At 50.8% G+C, this 23427-nt stretch overlaps 1 protein-coding gene across 2 annotated transcripts in view; it reads right to left on the reverse strand.

Annotated features, from left to right (window-relative positions):
- Positions 1–23218, reverse strand: part of Axl (AXL receptor tyrosine kinase) — a 33084-nt gene extending 9866 nt beyond the window's left edge. Inside the window, exons 1-14 of one of the 2 annotated variants that reach the window (XM_036195915.1) lie at positions 22922–23218; positions 21793–22012; positions 21397–21497; positions 20449–20625; positions 14993–15073; positions 14736–14851; positions 10757–10967; positions 10326–10465; positions 9622–9772; positions 9379–9405; positions 6878–7010; positions 6498–6589; positions 1557–1652; positions 1309–1386 (exon numbers count right to left, since the gene is read on the reverse strand). In XM_036195915.1, coding sequence (XP_036051808.1) covers positions 1309–1386; positions 1557–1652; positions 6498–6589; positions 6878–7010; positions 9379–9405; positions 9622–9772; positions 10326–10465; positions 10757–10967; positions 14736–14851; positions 14993–15073; positions 20449–20625; positions 21397–21497; positions 21793–22012; positions 22922–22985 — 1687 coding nt within the window. In that variant the 5' untranslated portion in view covers positions 22986–23218. The remainder of the gene's footprint in view (positions 1–1308; positions 1387–1556; positions 1653–6497; positions 6590–6877; positions 7011–9378; positions 9406–9621; positions 9773–10325; positions 10466–10756; positions 10968–14735; positions 14852–14992; positions 15074–20448; positions 20626–21396; positions 21498–21792; positions 22013–22921) is intronic. The other variant, XM_036195924.1, reaches the window with a different exon arrangement.
- Between the last annotated feature and the right edge of the window lie 209 nt (positions 23219–23427).

Here is a 23427-nt window from a genome sequence, read left to right on the forward strand (position 1 = left end):
AAAAATAAAAGCAGGGGAAGGTAGCTCTGAGGCAGGGTACTTGTCTGGCATGTGCAGGGCTCTGCAGTCTTCAGCATCCCCACCCTCCCAAACAGCTCGACCGAGTGTACAGGAGATGCTCAATGATGACTATGCAAATACACTGATGACTCTATAGTTGAAGCCCTTAAACTTTATAATTCATAAAAGGTCAATCCTCTCTCATCTCCAGCCCTTGCCTGACCCCTCTAGGCCTTTCTTCCTGTATAGTGTAGAGGACCAGCCCCCACACTTATTTACCCCAGGAACTCTTGAGGAACGAGGGTAAGAGACTTAGTTAGAAATACAGGGGAGAGAAACAGAGAGAAAACACAGGATAGACTCTGGTGGGCCTGGATCCTTATCCAAACAGGCCCAGAACTTCATTCCAAAGGTCTGTTTATAACAATACCAAGGGGTGGAGCAAAAGACCTTCCCCTTGCTAGTTACATCCTTACAAACACCTGGGACCCAGGCTCGTGGTCTAATCAACCTCTCATGCAGTCCTGCTGGGTACAACCACTAGGAAACCTAGTGGGCTCCAGCAGCATAGGAAGACTCCCCTCTTGATTTCTTGTCTATTTGCCTCTGGACTCACTCTTACCCTCTCTGGCAATATAGTCACACCCACGTTAACAGTATGTGTTACACACCACCACTGGCACGGAATGCTTTCTCTCATCATAGCCCTAGGAAATAGTGACTTTATGAATGACGTTACTTTTCCAAGGAAGGAAGGAAGGCTGGGGGAGGTAGAGTCACAGCCGATACAAGAAGTGGTCAACTGTGCATCATTCTGCCCTGTCCTCCTGGAAAGCTTCATTTCCAAGCTCCCTTCCCTGCTGGAGTCTGTCAGAAGCAGACACTGGTGGGAGGCTCGCAGGTGAGAGAGAAGAGGGAGAAGCCAGGCTATCTCACCCTTTCTCTGCTTCCGGAATCACCCTGGAGCTATTGCAGGCCCATCGGGTTTCCGAATCCCCCAGGGAAGCCCTTGATTCCGTGTGTTCTCAGCTTCTCACTGGCCATGGGCTCTGGCCACAGTTTCTTCCCTCTGCTCTTCAGCCCAGAGGTGGAAGTGACTTCTTGTTGTGGCTAATTTGTTTGTTTGGATGCCTCAGTTTTTATGTCAATCTGACCTTCATTTGACGTGACAGCAGTGTTCCTGAATTCAGTTCCTTTCATTCAAGTGTCTGGCATGGACTCCATTTTCTAACTTACCCAGAGCATAGGAAAGAGTTTTGGGTTAGGGACTAGGGCCCTACATGTGCACGCACGTGCCTACATACTCACTTTTCATTGTCTTCACAGCAACCTTGAGGATGGAGTCATCCTGGTTGAGCTGGCCCTCCATCACCGCCCCAAATTCTCCTGTGGCAGAAGATAAAAGATATTGACCTCAGAGGGACCCGTGGGAATGGTTATTTCCTTTAGGTGGCTGAGAATTGGGGAGAGAGGAATCTCAGGGTTCTGGTGGATCTCGTGTGTGTGTGTGTGTGTGTGTGTGTGTGTGTGTGTGTGTGTGTGAGTGTGTGACTCACCTTCGCCCAGGGTCTTCCCCAAGGCCACCTTATGCCGATCTACCATGACATCTCGTAGTTTCTCCTTCAGCTCTTCGCTGATGCCCAGGCTGTTCACTGAAAAGAGGTGGACAGAGCCTCGTGGCAGGGTTGATGCTTAGGCAATATGTGCCAAGAGAGACACAGGCATTGTCGAGCCACTGAATTACTTCCACATTGGTTCAAAATTAGCTCCTGCCTCGAACACTCAACCTGTCCTCTAAAAATCTTCTCTGCAGAAGGAAATACAAGGTGAAAACCTGGCCACATTCTTGCTCCAGTGGGCACCCTAATTGGCCAGTGCTCTATGTACCGGCTGTTAAACACACAGTTCTTCAGAACTTGAAGGTTACCAGCACAAAAGAACGACAAGCGTAAACGACATGTAAAGCCTAATTAGCTAATCACCCAGACTTGATAATTACACACTATACACAAGTATCTAATTATCCCCTTTTATTCCAGAAACTGTACTCCATAAATATAATTATGTGATTACAAAATAAGTATGGCCAGGTATGGTATAAGATTCCTCTAGTCCTCCCCAGGGAGAAAAAAACAGGCAAATTGCTTTGAGCTTGAGGCCAGCCTGGGCTACATATGGGGGCCAGTCTAAAAACCATGCATCTTTAGCACCTTGGAAAGCAGAGGCAGGCATGTCTTTGTGAGTTTAAGGCCAGCCTGGTCTACATAATGAATTTGAGGTCAGTAGGGGCTACATACTGAGAGCCTGTCTCAAACAATAAACCACTACCAACAACAAAACAAAGCCCGATGTTGGTGGCACACACCTTTAATCCTCGAACCAGGTGAGTTCGAGGCCAGCCTGGTCTACAAAGTGAGTTCCAAGACAGGCTCCAAAACTACACAGAGAACCCTGTCTCAAAACCAAACAAAAAAAAAAAAATAACAACAAAACCCAAAACAAAACAAAACAAAATAGAATCCATAGTCTTCATATAAGAATACTATTAGGGGACTGGAGAGATGGCTCAGAGGTTAAGAGCACTGACTCTTCTTCCAGAGGTCCTGGGTTCAATTCCCAGCAATCACATGGTGGCTCACAACCATCTGTAATGAGATATGGAATCCTCTTCTGTGTACTAAATAAATAAATCCTTAAAAAAAAAAACTATTAGGTACTGCAAAGGACACTGTATTCAATTCATTAAAAAAAAAAGTCTTAATATGCAGCTCAACCTAACCATGTTCCCAGTCCCTCCCTGGGGGATTCTAGGCAGGGGCTCTACCACTGAGCCACACCCCAGCCCCTCACTGGGGGATTCTAGGCAGGGACTCTACCATTGAGTCACACCCCAGCCCCTCACTGGGGGATTCTAGGCAGGGGCTCTACCACTGAACCACACCCCAGCCCCTCACTGGGGGATTCTAGGCAGGGGCTCTACCACTGAGCCACACCCCAGCCCCTCACTGGGGGATTCTGGGCAGGGGCTCCACCACTGAGCCACACCCCCAGCCCCTCACTGGAGGATTCTAGATAAGTGTTCTTTCTACTACTGAAGATTGGGCTACATCCCCAGACCCCTTTTTACTTTTTCTTTTGAGGCAGTGTCACTAAGTTACACGAGCTAGCCTTGAACTCAACCTAGCCCAGGCAAGCCTTAAATTTTTGATGTTCCTGGATTTAGCTTCCCATGATCTGCAACTGTGTCTCATTTAAGATAATAGTTTTGTAAGGACTCTGTCCTTATTTATGTCATCAGCCTGGGACGTGGCCCAGCCTAAAAAGTGGGTGGGCCCTCTGTGTGTCTCCCTTTTCTCTTTCTGCTCTCTTCCCTCCGTGCGTGGTCTCTCTGTCGCTGTCTCTGTCTCTCTTGTCTCTCTTCCTCTCTCTGTCTCTCTCTCTCTCTGTGTCTCTCTCCCTCTCTCTCTCAATAAGGCTCTAAAAAGGTAACTATAGCTAGTGACTTTCCTCCAGCATGCCCCTCCACCGGCATGGCCGCCATGGGCGGCAGCCAGCCACAAACAGCGCTGATTTAACCAACAAGTTTATTTTTAAATTTTTGTTTATATGTACATATGGGTGTTTTGCCTGCATGTGTATCTGTGTACCATATGCATGCAATACCCATAGAGGCCAGAAGAGGGCATCAGATACCCTGGTACAGGAGTCATCGATATTTGTGAGCCACCACGTGGATGCTGGGAATCAAATCCAGGTCCTCTGGAAAGGCAGCAAATGCTCTTAACCAATGAGTCATCTCACTAGCCCCTGACAATAGTTTTTTTAAAACACAATAACACACAACATATGTTCCTTTGACTACAGATTGTTGATGATATTATCAGGGAGACCACGGGAAACTCCGTTGTAAGTTTATGGAGAATGAGGGTGCAAAAGAGCAAACCACTGTGAAAATCACTTTGACCTCGGGAATGCCCAGGCCAGGTCTCAGGAACCTCTGGGGAGCAGGCTCACACTGCAAGAACCGTGGCTGTGTATTACTCCATCAGATCACTGCCGCCACACTACTGCTGTCGCCTCCTCTTCTACATAAATGTCTTTCCCACACCTTCCCAGCATCCCCTGGCACCCTGGAAGTCTGTGTGCTAGATCTAGACTTAGCTCTGTCCCTTTGTTCTCTGGATTTCAGTTTCCCCAGCTGGAAAACCAAGGCACTTTCATAGGTGGTGCCTCTGAGGGCCACCCTCAGCTGGGACCTTCTGTGACTCTATGATCTTAAGGGTCTTCGGTTCTCAGACCATATGATTCTCGAAATTCTAAGTGCTAAGCATATTATTTTTCACATCAAGACTACTGAGTCTATAATTCTATTGTTTCTAATGTTTGATCATTCCAAGAGGCCATTTCTGGGTGTGGCAGAAGTATTGACTTCAAGTTGTTTATGGCGACCCACTCATGTAATCCCAGAATATGGGAATCTGAGGCAGGAGGATGGAGGAGAATTCAAGGCTAGCCTGAGCTATTGGTGAGACACTGCCTCAAGAATAGTATATGAGTGTGTGGTACCCTGCTGGCCTAGCATAGGCAAGACCCTGAGTTACAGCCCCGGGACAGACGGAGGGGAAGGGGGAGAGAGAGAGAGAGAGAGAGAGAGAGAGAGAGAGAGAGAGAGAGAGAGAGAGAGCGCTTCAGAACAAGTTGGAGGCAGTAGGATCAGAACTTTAAGAGAATCTTGGCTACACAGAAGGTTTAAGGGCAGCCTGAGACCCTATCAAAAATAAATGAAAACAAAAAAAAAATGTCAGAACTGGCTGGGCTTTAAAATCTCACTTATTCATTTGACAAGCTTCATGACACTGAGCAAATTGCTCAGCTACTTTATGCTACAGCTCCCTCGTCTTTGAAATGAAGGCGAGAACGAGCACCCATGTCTTTGGGTTTTGAGGATCAAATGAGGTAATGTGTATCAAATGCTTAGAAAAGTGTATTGTGTGGGTGGGTGGGATGTCATGAAGGCTTAGAAAGCGTAGGAGGGCCGGGCGTTGGTGGCACACACCTTTAATCCCAGCACTCGGGAGGCAGAGGCAGGCGGATCTCTGTGAGTTCGAGGTCAGCCTGGTCTACAGAGTGAGTTCCAGGAAAGGCGCAAAGCTATACAGAGAAATCCTGTCTCGAAAAACCAAAAACAAAAAAAAACAAAAAACAAAAAAAAAAAAAAGAAAGAAAGAAACAAAAAAAAAAAGAAAGAAAGAAAGAAAGAAAGAAAAAGAAAAGCATGGGGGGGAGGGTATCATGCTGTTGTCATCATCATCATCATCATCTCATGTCAGTATCATCCACCATCATTTTCTTCTTCTTCTTCATCATCATCATTTCCCCAAGATCATCTGGCTCTTAGATTTTTTTTTCCCAAGACAGGGTGTCTCTGTGTAGTTTTGGTACCTGTCCTGGAATTCGATCTGTAGACCAGGCTGGCCTTGAACTCACAGAGATCCACCTGAGTCTGCCTCCCAAGCGCTGGGATTAAAGGCGTGCGTCACCTCCGCGTCCGGCTGGCTCTTAGATTTTGGTGTTCCTAAGATTTACTATGTCTGAGATTCAATGATCCTAACCTGGGATGGCATGGTGGCCTATGTCCCAGTGCTCAGGAGGCAGAGACAGGAAGGTTGGAAGTTTGTGGCTAGCTTTGTTTACAGAGTGAGACTGTATTAGAAGGAGGGGGAAAAGGAGGAGGAGAGGGGGAAAAGGAGGAGGAGAGGGGGAAAAGGAGGAGGAGAAGGAGGAAGAGGAGGAGGAGGAAGAGGAGGAGGGAGGAGAAGAAAGAAAGAATGAAAAGGAAAGAGGCAGAAGAGTCTCAGCACTTGGGAGATTGGAGGCAAAAGAAGTTGAAGTTCAGCCTGAGCTTTGTCTCAAAATGAACAAAAGCCCAAATACTTATTCGTGATGGTTAATATCAACCAGGCAGGATCTAGGGTTACCTAGGCCACAGCCTCTATGCATGCATTGGAGGGAGTTTCTGAACTAGGAAGTGAGATGGGAAGACCCACCTTAAATGCGGGTTGCACTATTCCATGGGCTGGGATTCTGGACCAAATAAAAGGGAGAAATTGAACCGAGGATGAAGCCTTCATCTCTCTGTGCTTCCTGACTGCAGACTGAAATTGACCAGCCACCTAATGCTCCAGCTGCCCCAGCCTTTCCTCATCACCATGGACTAGTCATACCCTCAAACTCTGAGCCAAAATTAACCCTTTCTTCTTGAAGTTGTTTTTGTCTCAAAGGGTGAGAACACACAGCACCCTGCCTTCTATTGTTCTAAAGCTGTGTGTGGTCCAGGCTTCACTACCCCTATGGCCTGAGGGTCTAAAGACCTTGTGTTCTAAAGACCTTCAGAAACTTTTCTCTCATGCATCTACAGAATCTCAGATCACCTACAGAGATTTTTTTTTCCTCAAGCGACTGACCGATGCATGGAAGGAAACATGGAGTTCACTTACAGGTGGCTTCGGTGGTCCGGCGACTGTAGGACTTTCGGACACGATACCTGACTACCAGTTCACCTCTCTCCATTGTTGGCTCGAACACCTCCCTAGAGGGAGAAGGGGAAAGGTGGGCCATGAACAGAACCTTATGGAACCCTGTCCTTCTAGTGAGGACTAAAGAAGCACCAGTACACTCCCAACCTGTGTTGCTCTTTCCTCTAGTGCTGGCGGAGCACATCTTGAGCCACGACCCTCTGCCTTCTATCTTTTCCACCACACACACACACACACACACACACACACACACACACACACACATCCTCCTCTTCAGTTTTCCAACACTCCAGCCTCTCCATCCCTGTCCACAGGGCCTCCCCCATGGAGTTCTAACTCACCCATAGCGGGTCTCCTTCTTCCTCCGATGGACAAGGAACAGGGCCAAGATGAGGACACAGGCAGCGGCCACAACTGCTCCCAGCAGTACATACCACCAGGGCCACGAGAAGGCAGGAGGTGGGGGTTCACTCACTGTCAGGAGGTATGGGGGACAGATCACGGCTATGGTCCCTGGATCCAGTTCCCTGGGGCCCAAGAAGGAGTGACATGGGAGGGGGGGGGGGGCCTGGAGTGGAACTGGATGGAAAGGGAAGGTCGGATGTGCCCACAGTGGGTGTGTGGGGACACGTGTGAAGGACAGATGAATGTGGGAGACCTCTGAAATAGTACAGGGGAGAGTGGCAGGATAAGTGTGCAAGGAAGTGACCTGGGTGTGGAAATGCAGGCGAGCAAGGGAGAGAACCCACCCAGCGCAGAAGGCTGGGGAGCAAAGAACTAAAGAATATCTCTGGGGGGTGCACAATGAGGAGAGGAATGAGAGATACAAGTGCAGAGGGGAAGTGTGTGTGCAAAGTGTGTGGCCCCTGGAGGAGTCTGGGGCACACAGCAAGTGAGAAACATCCACAGTTTTCGTTTTGTTTTGAGACAGAGTCAAATGAACCCCAGGCTAGCCTCAAACTTAGTATGCAGCCAAGGACAACCTTTAACATGTTATCCTTCTGCTGGGGTTTCAGGCATGTACCGTCATGCCTGGCTTATGTAGTGCTGGGGATGGGACCCAGGGCCTCATGCGTGCTAGGCGAGCACTCTAGTAGCCGAGCTACATTCCTGCCTCTTTTTTTCTTTTTCTTTTTAGAGACAAGGCTTGTTGTAGCTCAGGAGGGCTCGAACTCCAAATTCTTCTGCCTCCATAGCCTTCCAAGTGCTGGGGTTGCAAGTGTGCACCACCACAGCAGGCTATGAGCAGTGATCTTTAGGAATGTGATTTAGTAACAAGAGAGTGTGCTGCAAACAAGCAAAATGTGTGAACTGGCAAATGAGGAGTATAGGAAGGGCATAAGGATGAGCATAGAACAGAGCATGGAAGGACTCGAGTATCGTGTCGTGTGTGTGTGTGTGTGTGTGTGTGTGTGTGTGTGTAGGAGGACACAGAGAGGCATAGAGAGAGAAAGGTAACAGGACTGTTAAGAGTGAGGACATTTGGACTAAGGTGGGTAAAATTCCTGGAAATGTAGCTATAGGGTATGGGACAATTGTGGACTGTACACTTTTCTTTCTTTCTTTCCTTCTTTCTTTCTTTTCCTTCTTTCTTCTTCTTCTTCTTTCTTTTTTTTTTTTTGGTTTTTCAGGACAGGGTTTCTCTGTGTAGTTTTGGTGCCTGTCCTGGAACTCACTCTGTAGACCAGGCTGGCCTCAAACTCACAGAGATCCCCCTGCCTCTGCCTCCTGAGTGCTGGGATCAAAGGCCTGTGCCATTGCCACCCAGTTGACTGTACATTTTCAGTGGATGCAATTGTGTCATGTGTGGTGGATATAAGACACACACAAAGGTTGAGTATAGCTAGGCATGGTGGTGCATGCCTTTGGGCCCAGTATTCAGGAGGCAGAGGCAGAGGCAAGCGTAAAGTTTCAGGCCAGCCTGGTTTACATAGAAAGTTCCAGGCTAGCCAGGGGCTACATAGTGAGATCCTGTCTCAAAAAAGGAGAAGTTGAGTATGCAATGGGCATGTGTAAGGAATAAAGGGTTATTACGGGGCTGGAGAGGAGGGTGGATGAGGTAGAGGTATGAGCAGATGTATGAAGGGCATTTAAAGGAAGTGAGTTGCGTTCTAAGCAGTGGTTCTAGGAGGGCACCATGGGAATAGGAAGAATGTTTGACAATTGCTAAAGAATATTTGAAAAAGAGCACCTCTCCCCTTCCTTCACCTCCCTTTTCCTCTTTTCTTCCCTTCTTCCCTCCTTCCCTCCTTCCTTCCACTGTTCTGTCTATTCATCCCTCAGACTTTCCAACCATCCATCCATTTATCCATTGGCCTGTCCAGATATGCATTCATCTATGTGTATAACAGTTCACACTCCATATGCCCACCCATATATCCATCCATCTATGCATCTACCTATCCTTCATTTTTTTTTTCCTTTGTGGAGACAGGGCCTCACTACGTGGTTGGCCTGGAACTCACTGTGTAAACCAGGCTGGCCTTGAACTCACAGAGATCTGCCTGTCTCTGTCTCCTAAGTGCTGGGATCAAACGCACTTTGTGTACCACCATCCGTGCCTGGCTATCCTTCAGTCTGTCTCTCAACTCAGTCTCCACAAACTCATCCATCCACCCAGCATCTCTTAATTTACTCCTCACATACCCATGTGTCTGTGAATCTATCCACTCAACCACACCACTCACTGGGCCATTCTAGACACTTCCATCAAGGACTGCAGAAGCCAAAGAAGAGGAAGATTAGAGCAACGTGCTTGGGGAGCATGAAGGGGGGCATGAAAAGTACATGCACTCACTGCATGTTAAAGTGGGGGAAAGAGAGGGGACACAAAAGCCCTTACCCAGATGATGGAGTGGCTGTCCTTGCCCTGTGAGGAGAAAGGACAGAGGGGAGATGTGCTCAGACAGGGCGAGACTGGCGTGATACAAGTGAAGGGATTGAGGGAAGTTCTGTGTTAGCCTCAGGGCAGGAACAGAATCTAAGCTGGGGGAGTACTCAGAGGCATGGGGAGCAAGTCAAGGGGGCCAGGAAGAGGCAATCCTAAGGGCAGCTGGAAGGGGCCTGGGCATGACTTTGGAGTTACCTGGCTGCCAGGGCTCCAGGGGCACAGGAAGGCTCCAGGGCCCATCCCCAGCAGAGGTATAGGCTGCCACAGACACAGTCAGGTTAGCCACAGGCCTGTCCCCCCGAAGTTCCAGGGTCACCTCTTGCTTTAGTCCTATGTCCATAAGTACCTAGGAAGTCCAGAGGTGACATCAGGATGGACGTTTAGGGCCAGAACTCCTAAGAATTTAGCCTCAACTCTGTCCATCATCATCCTCAGCCCCTTCTCTCCACTGCTCTCCACATCTCTAGCCCCACGCACTCTGGAATGTCAACTGCATAGGGCAGGGACTCTGTGTCATTCCTGGCCATATCTTTAGCTTCTCAGAACAGTGCTTGGCACCAGGCACAGCTCAGCATTTACTGAAGAACTGATATCTTATCTTTTTACTCCCATCCAACCCCTTCTAACTTCCCACCCCCTCTCTCCACCTTGGGGTGTAGCTAGCCCAGATAAAACATTTGAATAAATTAGGGAAGCACTCCTTCCTTAAGATGCTGTAAAACTTACAGTTCCCAAGCTCAACAAAGTGTGTTTACAAACAGACATTCCTCAGCCCCTTCCTTGTGGACCCCTTTAGGATCCCCGGAATTCACACGGCTGCCGACGTCTGCTTTTCCATCTCTTCCCCATCCCCCTCTTCCCACAACCATTCCACCCTAACCCCAGCCAGCAGCACCCACCTCAGGGGTGTCCTGGCCTCGATATGCCAGCCGGTACCCTAACAGGGTGCCCTGCAGGGGCACCCTTGGCTCCTGCCAACGCACGAGGGCCTGGCTCCCATTCCGCATGGCGCTAACGTTCTCAGGGGGGCCCAAGGGCACTGGAGGACATGGAAGAGGGAAGCTGGTACCCCCACCTCTTCTTGACCCCCTCCCCTTGTTCCCAGGAAGTGGGGCAGGTTGCAAAGAGCATATGCGTGGGCAATTCGTGCAGGCCTTCCATGAGCGGAAGCTCAGGGAGAGATCTGGAGAGAGGCCAGTGGGTAGAGTTCAGGGGTCAGGGGCTGGACAAGGAGACTAAGGCCATGTGGGGTAAAGGGATGAGAGGAGAAGCTCAGGGTGGCACCAATAAAGCAGAGCTCAATGGCATCTTCCTCCCAAGACCTTCTTACCTCCCTCTGTGGTCTCCACAGGAAGCCAGTGGGTCCAGGGCGAAGGGCCCTGGCTGCTGGTGCAGGATACCCGGATGTGATATGGGGTGTGAGGAAGGAGCTTTTCCAGCCGAAGCTGGTGAGGGGGCACAGATACTTGCAACGTGAGGGGCTCTTCTGGAGGATCTGGCTCTCCCAGCCAGACGCCCACCCCATCGTCTGACAACACAGCCTGAGGATGCGGAAAGACAGAAGGACCAGAGACCAGTCACACGACTCTTGATTGTGGTCCTAGTGTAACTACACAACTTTGCAAGGGTATGTGGTCTCTGAGTGTGTGTGTGTGTGTGTGTGTGTGTGTGTGTGTGTGTGAGTGTGCATTTGTCTCTGAGCTTGCATGCATCTCTGTGTGTTCACGTGCATGTGTGTCGTAACTTTACAGCAGGACAATGTGAACATCCAGATTTGCAAAGCAAAGAAACCATTCGGCCACACCGTCTGTGTCTTGCCACTTGGGAAAGCTACCTCTGGCAAGGCTCTCTTTTGCCCTTTCTGAACCTCAGTTTCCTCTTTTAGAGGTCCAGAGATGCCTTGAAAGGTTGTTTAAAGATTAAATGTGAACGCTGAAGGAGTGGCTCAGTGGTAGAACGCTTGCCTGGTGCACACACTGGAACCCCAGCATCACACAGAAAAACATCCTTCAGCCAAATCCCCAAAGCAACAACAAAAAGACTGGACCAGACAAACAAACAAGATTAAATGCAGTTGTGTAGCTGGTGTAGTGACACCCACCTATAATCCCAGCTCTCAGTGAGGCGGGAGGCTCACCAGTTCAAGGACAGCCTGGACTACATCATGAGATCTTGTCTTGGGGTGAGCGGGGTGGGATGGGGGGAGTCAGGGACAGCTGGTGGTGGCCCATGCCTTTAATCCCAGCACTCGGGAGGCAAAGACAGGCAGATCTTGTGAGTTCAAGGCCAGCCTGGGCTACAGAGAGAGTTCCAGGACAGTCAGGGCTACACAGAGAAATACTATCTTGAGGAAAAAAAACAAAAAAAACAAAGAACAAAAGAAACAAAGAAAAAGCCAATCTCCAGATCTTGCCCCCTATTGAGTGACAAGGGGACTCTACTTTAAAGACATGTAAACTAGTTTGTTTATACACAATAATATCAATTTGCCCCCTCCCTAACTTCTTTTTTTCTGAAATAGGGTGTCACTATGTATCCCTGGCAGGCCTGGAACTTGCTACATAGACCAATCTGGCTTCAAACTCAAGAGATCCACCTGCCTCTGCCTCCCCAGAGACAGAGGCTAAAGGCTTGTCCACTATGCCTGGTGTTTTTTATTATTATTATTATTATTATTATTATTATTAGAGTGTATGTGTGTTATAGGACAACTTGTGTGAGTCAGCTCTCTCCTTCTACTATACTTGGGTCCCAGGAACTAAATTCAAATCATCAGGCTTGGCAGCCAGCACTTTTACCTGCTGAGCCATCTTGCTGGTCCCACATTGGTTTTTGAGACAGGGTCTCTCAATAGGACCTGGAACTCACTGATGTGGCTAGGCTGGCCAGGCAGTGAGTTTCAGGGATCCACCATCTCCATCTGCTCAGCACTGAGATTGCAATGTGTTCCACTACACTCAGCTCTTTTGTGTGGGTTCTAGGGATCAAACTCACGTTTTCAAGCTTGCGTGCTAAACACTGTACTGACTGAGACATATCCCAACCCCCTTTTTAGGCACGACTGAAGATGAACCCAAAGGTCTCATCAATGCCAAGCAAATATTCTACCACTAAATTCAACCTCAGCCCCCAAAGTCAGTATTTTTCAAGTACCTACTATGTGCCAAGTCCTTTTTGTTGTTGTTGTTTTGAGCTGAGGATCGAAACCAGGGCCTTGCGCTTGATCAAGCGCTCTACTACTGAGCTAAATCCCCAACCCGCCAAGTCCTTTGTTAAGCCTGTTTATGGATAAACACATCCAATTCTTCTTCTCCACTTATAAACTCAATTCTTTGTCTCATTCCAATTTTACAGATGGGGAGGTTGAGGCCCAGAAATTTAGTAGCTTTCCCAAAGTGACATAGTCCCCAGAGAAGGTGACACTGACACTCCACGATCTGAGGAGGCAGGCCAGTGATGGGTAGCAAGGGGGGACGAGCCTGCTCTCTGACCTACAGTGACAGACAGGAAGAGGAACCTCTGCCAGGACAAAGGGGAGATGGGTGCAGACAGTGGGCTCAAACCCACTCCCACTTCTCTTTTTCCTGGGACAGCCATGACCCTCCCTCAGGAACCGTACAGCCTGAGCCTGTGGGCAGCAGGAAGTGAGACCTGGAGAGGGAAGAACACACACTTCTGCTTCTCTCTGGACATGGATGTGGGTGGGAGTGCAGCTGACCTGACATCTGAGGTCTTTCAAGCCGGCGAATCGCCAGGATTTAACCTCAGTTTTGTTCTTCTAGCTGGGGGTCAAGGCCACTTTCCTTTTTGGACCTCACAGTTCCATACCGTGAAAGGGAAACCTGTCCTGGCAGACTGTAGGCAGGGGCTCTACCACTGAGCCACACCCCAGCCCCTCACTGGGGGATTCTAGGCAGGGGCTCTACCACTGAGCCACACCCCAGCCCCTCACTGGGGGATTCTAGAGGCAGGGGCTCTACCACTGGGTCACTCCTCCAGCCCCTCACTGGGGGATTCTAGACAGGGGCTCTAAGGGATTCTAGACAGGGGCTCTACCACTGAGCCATACCCCAGCCCCTCACTGGGGGACTCTAGGCAGGGGCTCTACCACTGAGTCACACCCCAGCCCTCACTGGGGGATTCTAGGCAGGGGCTCTACCACTGGGCCACACCCCAGCCCCTCACTGGGGGATTCTAGGCAGGGGCTCTACCACTGAGTCACACCCCAGGCCCTCACTGGGGGATTCTAGGCAGGGGCTCTACCACTGACCACACCCCAGCCCCTCACTGGGGGATTCTAGGCAGGGGCTCTACCACTGGGTCACTCCTCCAGCCCCTCACTGGGGGATTCTAGGCAGGGGCTCTACCACTGAGCCACACCCCAGCCCCTCACTGGGGGATTCTAGGCAGGGGCTCTACCACTGAGCCATACTTTCAGCTTTTAAAATCTTTTATTTTGAGACAATTTTGCTATGTTGCCCAGGATAGCTTTGAACTCTCCATCCTCTTGCCCCCAAATGCTGGCATTATAGGCCTGTACCATTATAACTGGGCTATTATACATGCCATCAAACAGCCTCATCTGTCTGGCCTATGCTAGGCAACATTTAGGTGACCAAGTGACTAACAGCACTGTCCTCAGAGAGCCCAAACGCCAGCGAGGGATAGACCTTTGCCAGACAGCAACAACCTAGAGTCGTCAGGGCGAAGACAGTAAGCACAGTGCTGTGACAGGAACAGCTACAAGTCCTGCTGGTCCAATCTGGTAAAGTCAATGCCACTAAAACTAAAAAAAAAATGATAAAACCAGCCCGGCAGTGGTGGCGCACGCCTTTAATCCCAGCATTTGGGAGGCAGAGCCAAGCGATCTCTGTGAGTTCGAGGCCAGCCTGGGCTACAGAGAGATCATCCAGGACAGGCACAAGAACTACACAGAGAAACCCTGTCTCGCAGAAAAAAAAAAAAAAGATAAAATCAGTTACTAGTCTGTAATATGTCCCCAGATGCTTTTTTTAAGTTGGCTACTTGCCTTCATTTACTGAATTCTCATTCCTACCTCATAAATATTACCATCATGCCATTCTTACAGATGGGAGAGCCGAGGCCCAGAATGGTTATGAGATTTGCTCAAGTTCACACAGCCAACAGGTGAAGTGAGGATTAAAATCCAGGACAGCTGGGTTAACTGGTGTCTCTATTGTTTCCCAACACTCAGTGGAAGGGCTGGTTTTTCATAGGGAAGATGTGGGCCTGTGGGTGTGGGTGGGAGGAGGGTTGAGATGGAGGGTATCGAAGTCAGAGGGTCTCACCTGCAGGTTGCAGTGGGTAAGTGGGTAGATGCCACTCAGGCCAGGGATCCAAGCTACCTCTAGTTCCGTGGGCTGTCTGGAAACCACATGGAGATGGTGAGGCCTCTGGGGCAGCACTGTGGACAGATGATGGAAGGCTGATTCTTAGGGACCTCCCCGAAGCTCTCCACATTCCCTCCGCCTTCTCTGACTTCTAATCCAGCCGCCTTCCCCAGCCCACCGCTACCATCAAGATTCCTGAATCCTCTTGCTGGTACCTGTGATAGTGGCTGTGCGGGATGTGGTGACTCCCTTGGCGTTGTGGGCTTCACAGGAGAAAGAAGATGTCTTGTTCAGGCCTGGGGAAGAATATGAGAAAGCAATCTAGTGTCATATGAGGGAAGGGGAGACTCCCAGGCTATGAGGAGCCCCCACACCTTGCCTGACTTGGACAGGTCAGGCCAGCCCACCTCATATTTGCATGGAGTGGGTGTGTGGGGGCAAGAGAACAACACGTTAGGAACACAGACTCCATTCCCAGACACCAGTCCTGTGCCTCACTACATGAACACACATGGCCCACATAGGCTAACATAATTACATGCTGCCATATCCAGATAGTGGCCCACACGGTCACATACACACACAGAAACACACGTGCTTATGTACACAAACGCAGACACACACACGCTCAACTCACACAGACCCATGAAGTGTTCACATCTGCCTGGCCAGATGGTTTACACCTGTCATTCCAGATCATCAGCAAGCTGAGGCAGGAGGACCTCAAATTCAAGCCTGCCTGGAAGAGTGAGCACAAGACTCTGTTTCAAAATCAGACAGTAAAAAAAATAGATCAGAGGGTTGGGGATTTAGCTCAGTGGTAGAGCGCTTGCCTAGCAAGCACAAGGTCCTGGGTTCAGTCCTCAGCTCTGGAAAACAAAAACAAAAACAAAAACAAACAAACAAAAAAACCAGATCAGAAGGGGCTAAAGAGAGATGGCTCAGTGGTTAAGAGCACTTACTGCTCTTACAGGGGACCTGGGTTCAATTCCCAGCACCCGCATGGCAGCTCACAGCTGCCCATCATTCCCGATGCCCTCTCTGACCTCCACAGCATGCATGTGGTCCACACACACTCAGGCGCGCACACACACACACACATATAAAAGAAGTAAATACTGAAAAAAAGCAAAATTCTAGATGTAGCTCACTGGTACTTTCCTATAGTGCGAAGGCCCTGGGTTCAATCCCCGTTGCTTCAGATAATGGGGGCCAGGCCCTGGTACACACGTACCAACATATCAACACATACTCACACAGGCCTACACAGATTTATAAAGAGACACAAACAATGAACACACACTTAAAAACGGAAATGTCTGGTATGTACAAGTGTTTGTGCATTGATAAATTTGTCCCCTACACCTGCTATATTGGCTCCGTTTGCTACTGACACACCGGCCTTCTGGTCTCGGTGTCTCTCTCTCTCTCTCTCTCTCTCACTCACACACACACACACACACACACACACACACACACACACACACACAGGCAAGTCCTCTGCAAGAACAGCAGGTACTCTTATTGTCTAAACCAGCTCTCCAGACTGAATCTTTTGGATTAAGTCCGGGGCCTCACACATGCTAATCCAATGCTCTACAGGTGAGCCACACCCCATCTCTTCCCTGACAGATTTAGGCAGATACTCACTGTCCAGCTACAACCTCAGCCTTAGTTTTACTTTTTGGAAATAGGAGCTCACTGAGTGGGCCCAGACTGGCTTGAGGAGACCCTGGAACGCAGAAGGGCTTTGAACATGGAATCCTCCTTGCCTCAGCCTCTGGAGTAGCTGGGATTACAGGCAGGCAAAACCAAGCCTGATAGGCAAATGAACTCACACGTGTGCATCTGTCTGGGAGAGATTTGTGGGCCAAAGGCGTTTGTCTGAGTCTCTTGCTTCGTCTCTGTTTGTGTGTCCACCCCTTCTTTGTGTATACCTGTGTCACTACCGTGCACACACACAAAAGTACAACTACAAACATCCCAGACACCAGCGAGTAAACAAGCAGATATGCAATACCCGTTTATACAGGGTTCCCAATACACTCATGTGAGTGTGGCGGATGAGTGAAGGCCCTAGTATTATTGGGCCTCCAATTCTGAGCGTTGGTGGATGTGGATGTGCGTGCGTCCGCCCATCTGTTTCAGGGCTCGTCTAAGTCGGGGGACATAGCGTACTTGTGTGATTCTGGCATCTGCATTTGTGCGAGCGCGAAGTTCCCTCCACCTAGTGTTTTGGAGGGTGGCCTCGCTAGCCAGACACAAAGTTTCCTTTTCTCAGACTGCAGAGGGAGTGGAACCGGGGAAAATCCGTCTCGAAGACCGGAAGGAGGTGGGCAGGGAAGCGCCCTAAGCCGCGGCTCCCCGGGCGGGCTGCGGTTCCCGCCAAGGTCAGGTGCCGGGCGCCGCAGCCCCCGCGGCCGAAAAGATATGCGTGGCCCAGGGAGGGCGACTGGAGGGGGCGAGCGCTGGGTCCGTCCAGCCACCTGGCACGTGGAGGCCACTACACGGGAGTTGGCGCCCCAGGGCAGTCGGAGCAGCCCCGGGGCAAGGGAGGGGGGCGTTGGTGATGGAGCTCGGTTCTGCTCCAACCGCAGCATTCCTGCCCCCGCCTGAGTCACGGGGCGCCCCCCCCACCTTCCACTTCCGGCCTGTCTGGGGGTGCACAGCGTGGGATTCCCCATTCTCAAGTCCGGGAGGCTGCATCTCAAATAAGGACTCTAGGATGAACCAAGGGATCTGGGGACCCCCCCTCTTCTCCTGGATTCCACTGCTCCACAAGAGCCAGTGGACTCCAGATGTGTTTTCCAGATGTACTGCCCCGCCCCCACCCTATCCGCCCACCCCCACCCTTGGCTTTTCTAAGGGAATGAGAGATGGAGAGAGAAGAGGACACGCCCTGACTCAGATAGAGAGGGACAGAGAGGCATACACACTCACAAACTGACAAAATTCCTTCACAAAGCACCCTCCCCTCCCCCGACAGTGAATCACTCTTAAATACACAGGGTCCGTTATTAGCACAAATATAAACACAGAAAAGCAGCACCAGCTAAGCTATACACTGTTCACAGGGCGGATGCTGGCCCAAACACAGTGACAGAAATGCCCTGGGACTTACTGGTAAACACATGGGGGCTGACAATGAGGCATAGCCTCCCACCCCTACCCTACACACATGAGCCAGTGTGGAGAGGAACACACAAACACACAACACACAACACAAAGTCCAACCTGCACACATCCACTGTAAACGCCCGGCCAAACAGTATACACAAACAAACCTCTGCAGACGTAGGCATTGAACCCCAAACAACACATGTCAGCACTGACAAGGACAGACAAACAGAAACAAACCAGGAAGCAATAAAAGTTAATGTGGACTTCCCGCACCACCTCACCATACCCCCACCACCTCACCATACCCCCAAGAGATGGGGTGGAGAGTGCGGAGCCTTAATCTGTGCCAAAACACAGACACGGATGAGAAAACAGTTATTGCGCAGCCACAGTGGCCCTCTGTACAGAGACTGCAAGAAGGGGACATTGCCACATATGCATGGTTGGCACAGACACATGAGTAGTAACAGGTGAGTTCCTGGGGTTTGGGCACTAAGAATCAGGGGGAGTCAGTAACAGAGAGACCCCAGAGAGAGTAGAAGTGTGTTGATACTCTGCTACCAATCTCAGCCTGTCTTTTTGTCTCTTCTTTGGTACATACTAAAACATGCTAGCAGTCATACTTTTCCTTCCTTCAACAGTCAGTGAGAAGCACATCAACTTAGTCATACAATCCATCTTCCCTCTCCCTTTGGAGACAAGGTCTTGTGTAGCTCCGGCTGGCTTGAAATTTGTAACCCTCCTTGAGTGCTGGGGTTACAGGCACAAACTGCCATGCCCCGTGTGACTTGTTGATTCTGCAAGGGAACAGGACACCATGACATACATCCGCAGTGCACTGCTGTGAGCCAATGTTGTCACCTTAATAGACAGAAGTGTTCAAGCTAGCCTCATAGTGTCAACAGCTCTGGTCTCACACAATGTCAACAGCCATGAACACAAGACACAGAGGGAAAACAGATAAACGTCAACGTCGACATTTAGTGACACCTACAGAAACACACTCCGAATTGAAACACACAGAAACTGGCCCCCACTAAGGCACACTCCCCTACAAAGCAGTCAATACTGATGGATATGCTGATTCAGGAGGACAACGTTACAGGTATAGACGCTCCCCTTCCCAACCAGACACCTTCAGAGTTCCTCATCTCTTTGCGGGTGCTGCCGTTCCGGTCATAACACACTTACAGACACATGAGACCCTCTCACAGTTGTGTGCCCCATTTCTCCCCTCCCCCCTTGTCCAGCCAGGCTGACTCAGGCCCTATTCCTACCAGGCCTGACTCACCCCTCTGGGGGCCAGCATGCTCATCACACTTCCTTGCACACTCAGGGCTCCCAGAATGCTGAGAATGTGAGCCCTTCCCTCCACATTGAAGGACCCCTCCTCACCTCCCCCAAAAGGCAGCAGGTGGGGTTTAGGAAACTGTTACTCTTAGGTTTGGCTTCCTCCCCTGATGAGTTATCTCCATGTTTGTGTCTCCATCTCTTTTTCCTTAGTAAGGGACACTCTATGTGCAAGGTCCCCCAGCTATGTCTCTGACAACCATGTGACCCTAAGCAAAATGCCGCCTTTGTATAGCACAGAAAGGGAGGGGCACTCTGAAATAGGGGTCCCATCATTCAGACCACATTATCATGCGTCTCTCCATGCTGGATCACTTCAGTGGCTGTTCACTTTAGTTTTCCTTCCTCCCTGCCCCTGATTTTTTTTTTTCCTTTTCTTGAGACAAAGTCTTCTATAGCCCAAGCTAGCCTCGAACTCAGTATGTAGCCAGGGCTGGCTTTGAACTCAATATACAGTTGAGGATGGTCTGGAACTTCTGGTACTACTGCCTCCACCACCCAAGTGATTACAGGCATATACCACCAAGTATGGGATGCTTTGAATGGATGCAGGGCTTTGTGTGTGCTAGGCAAGCATTCCACCAAATGAGCAACATCTCCTGCCCTTTGTTTTTCTTTATTGTCAGGGTCTCACACTGTAACCCAGGCTGGCCTAGAACTCACTATGTCATCTAGACAGACCTCAAACTGGTAACAATGCTTTTGCCTCAACTTCTCAAATTCTGGGATGACAGGTATGAACCTCCATGTTTTCTTCTCAACTATCTTTCTCTGTTGCTCACTTTCTCTCCCTCATTCTACCCTGGGTTCTGTTTTCCCAGGAACCCTCGCTGAGCAGAGACCCCCTCCCCTTGGTTGAGGCCCAGGGGACCCTTCCAGGCACCAGGTGGGCAGGTCGAAGGAGGAGGTGGATGGAGGAGGGGTTTGGTTAGTTCTGATGCCCTGCTTGGGTCAAGGGCTAACAAAGGAGCAGCAGGCCTACACACTTGGACCACTGAACAGCTTAGAGGAAATTTGGGACAAAGAATGCTATTCAGAGAGAGGCTGGGGTGAACAGAAACACACACAGAGACGCAGTGAGCAAGGGATGGAGAAACAGAGGGATGAAGAACAGGCAGACAGAAATAAGGCAGAGCAAGGACAGGCTGACAGCCACGTGAATGAAGGGCACTCCCCTGCCTCGGTCCACACTCAGACTCACCTGGAGCTTGCAGACTGGTTTGGGAGCTGTGGCCTATGATGGGGACCAGGGGAACAGCATCTTGAAGCCAGAGTAGGTTCACGGGTTCAGGGGGTCCCTGGGCCTGGCAGCTGAGGTTGAAGGGGGTATTGGCCGGCACAGCTTTGTCCTCAGGTTCCTCCAGGAAGTATGGGAGACCTGGAAAGTTGGTGGTGGAAGTTGAGTTCCCTCTGAAGCTCTCAGGGCCCAGATTATCATTGGGCTATCGGAGGTGCTAAACACTGATCCGCCCTGCAGGGTTGTTGGCTTGTCCCTTCTGTCTGGTTCCTAAGGACACCTGAGTCACCTTCAGATGTCTGATCCTTTATGCTTCTATGCCCAGGACCATGCTTCCAACATCTGGTCAGTCTATGCCTGACCACCTTGGACAATCTGCAGAGCATGTGCGAACATTACTCCTCTCTTGCTTTCTCTTCCTCCTCCTCCCCTTCTTTCTGCGCCCTTTCCCTCTTCCTGTTTTTCGTTTTGTTTTTGTTGTTGTTTGTTTTTCTGAGACAGGGTCTCTCTGCATAGCTCTGGCTGTCTTGGAACTCACTCTGTAGACCAGGCTGGCCTCGAACTCACAGAGATCCTCCTGCCTCGGCCTCCTGAATGTGGTGACTTATGTGTATATCACCATGCCTGGCTTGCCTTGTATCATTTTACTAATGAAGAAATGATGTGCTTGAAGTGATGTGTCTCCAAACCCAGGCATATCCTACTCCAAGTATATTTGATCCTCTAGGACATCCAAAATACCCACAAATGTCCTCCCCTCTGGGACATAGAATTTCCCTTCGACCAACATAATGGATGGCCTCCCAAGCCTCCTCAACCCCCAAGATTCCCTGCGTCTCTATCTAGGCTTTATGTCCTGATGGAAAGACTCTTGAGTTCTATCCCATCAGCAGCTCTGACTTCAGGACTCACCTTCCAGCCCTACATAGCCAGGCTGAGACAGGAAGGTCCGTCCTTCCAGGTACACCATACACTGGTACTCTCCTGTATCTGCAAGTTGCAGGGAAGAGATTCTGGAAGAGAAGAGGAGGGACAGACAGGCTTGGGATTAGGACTCAACACTAGCAGGGTCAGCAGAACTGAAAGAGGGGGTCTGAACAGGAAACTCATAGAAGGCTGAAATAGGTACTATTTTTAACTCATTTTTACAGAAGAGGAAAATGAAACCCAGAGGTCATATCGCAAGCTCAGAGCCACATGTAAGTGGTCAAGTGGAGATTCCCAACCCGGTGGAGTGGCTGGCTGCCCAGTGGCTTTGTGTGGAAGGTCCGTGTGGTGGAGATCAGTGGCCAGGCACAGGTGCCACACCTGAGCTGACTGACGACTTTCCATTCATCTCCCCAGTCTTCGCCCAGAGGCACCTGGGTCTGGGTGTTATCAGCCAGTTCTAAGATCTGTCCATCTCGAAGCCACAACACCTCAGGAGGTTCTCCCTGAACCTGGAGCTCACACCGAAGGGTTCCTGTGAGTCCTCTGGCACCAGTGATATTCCCTGGGTTCCCCACAAACGGGCTGTCAGCCTGTGTGTCTGTCAGGAGATGGAGAGGAGTGTGTTTAGGAACCCCGCAGTTCACTGCTTCTCTCTTCTACCTTTTCCGTCTGCCCACCGCTGCCAGGACCCTACATAGTTGTAGAATGATCTCAGAGCGGGGTGGGGGTTAGAGGCATGGGGGAGGATGGGAGTCTTCTCAGGGGACAGAGGTCGGTTTCCATCCCATGTCCAGTCTGTTAGGAGGAAGGCCTGGGATCTGGCAGCCTCCCACGCCCTGGACTGCCTGGCAAGGCCGGTCCCTGCCATTCCGGTCTCCAGGGACTTCACAGTCCGGGCTGGGAGATAGAGGAAAGTAAACGGAGCAGGGAAGGGAAGGGAAGGGGAGGGGAGGGGAGGCAAGGGAAAGGAAGGGAAGGAGAGGCAAGGGAAGGGAAGGGAAGGAGGGAGGGAGGGAGAGAGAGAGAACTCCAGCAGGGTGAGAACAAGTGGTGGAGGGGGCAGCAGTGACAAAGGGGGCCCGGGACTCCCAAGCCCTCCTCCTTCAGTCTGCCTCTGTACTTGTTGGGGGAAGATCCCTTCCTGTCATCTAGCCCACCCCGAGTTCTGTCCCTCTCCTCAGGACCCAGATCCATCAGCCCCCAGCCCTCCCTGCCTCAGCTTCTTCCTTCTGTCTTTCCTCCCGGTCCATCTTCTGTCCCCGGCCCTCCCAGCTTCTGTTTCCTGCATTTCTGGTCCCCTCTCAGTGGGACCCGAACACCCCCCTACCCCCACCCCTGTCTGTGTCTTTCCGTCTCCTCCTTCTCAAGTCAGCTCTCCGTCGTCCTGAGGAAACTCCCTAAACTAGCCCAGCACCCCCAACACCTGCTAGCCAGCCCCCACCCCCTTGCTCCCCTGCCCTGTGTCCCTTCGGCGGGGTGTCTGCCTCAGTGAGTCCCCGTCACTCACCCTGACGAGCCGCACACCCCCAGCACCATAGCGCCAAGCACCAGGCCAGCGGGACCCTGCCCATCCTCAGGACACCACTACTGCAATCGATGCCAAACTTTCTTCCGAAGTTGATGGGCACCGCTCTCGGGAAGGGGGCAGGGCCGGGTTGTCCCCGGCCCTCCCCCCAGCTCTGGGCTCCTGGGATTTGGCACTGCCCGCCTGGCACAGCGGGAGCCCCTCGGCTGGCTCAACTCCTCCGCAGGCCGTTAGCTGTCTTCCCGGCTACCCTGCCTCATTCTCTCCCTCCCAGACTTCTTTCCCCGCCCCTGGCTCCCCCTCTGCCTCCGCCCACTAGGGCCCCAGCCCAGGGGCCACTGGGACTCGGAGGGGTTAACTAAAAGAGAAGAGTACTGGATCGGCCTCGTCTTAAAGGGGCTTTGGAGCCTTGGAGAGAGGCTGGGAGGTGGAAGACCTTTGTAAGATCTCTGTGGCTGATGGTGGCTGAGGGCCGATCCTGGGCTGGG

Source organism: Onychomys torridus, chromosome 1, assembly GCF_903995425.1.
Source record: "Onychomys torridus chromosome 1, mOncTor1.1, whole genome shotgun sequence".
Taxonomy (NCBI): domain Eukaryota; kingdom Metazoa; phylum Chordata; class Mammalia; order Rodentia; family Cricetidae; genus Onychomys; species Onychomys torridus.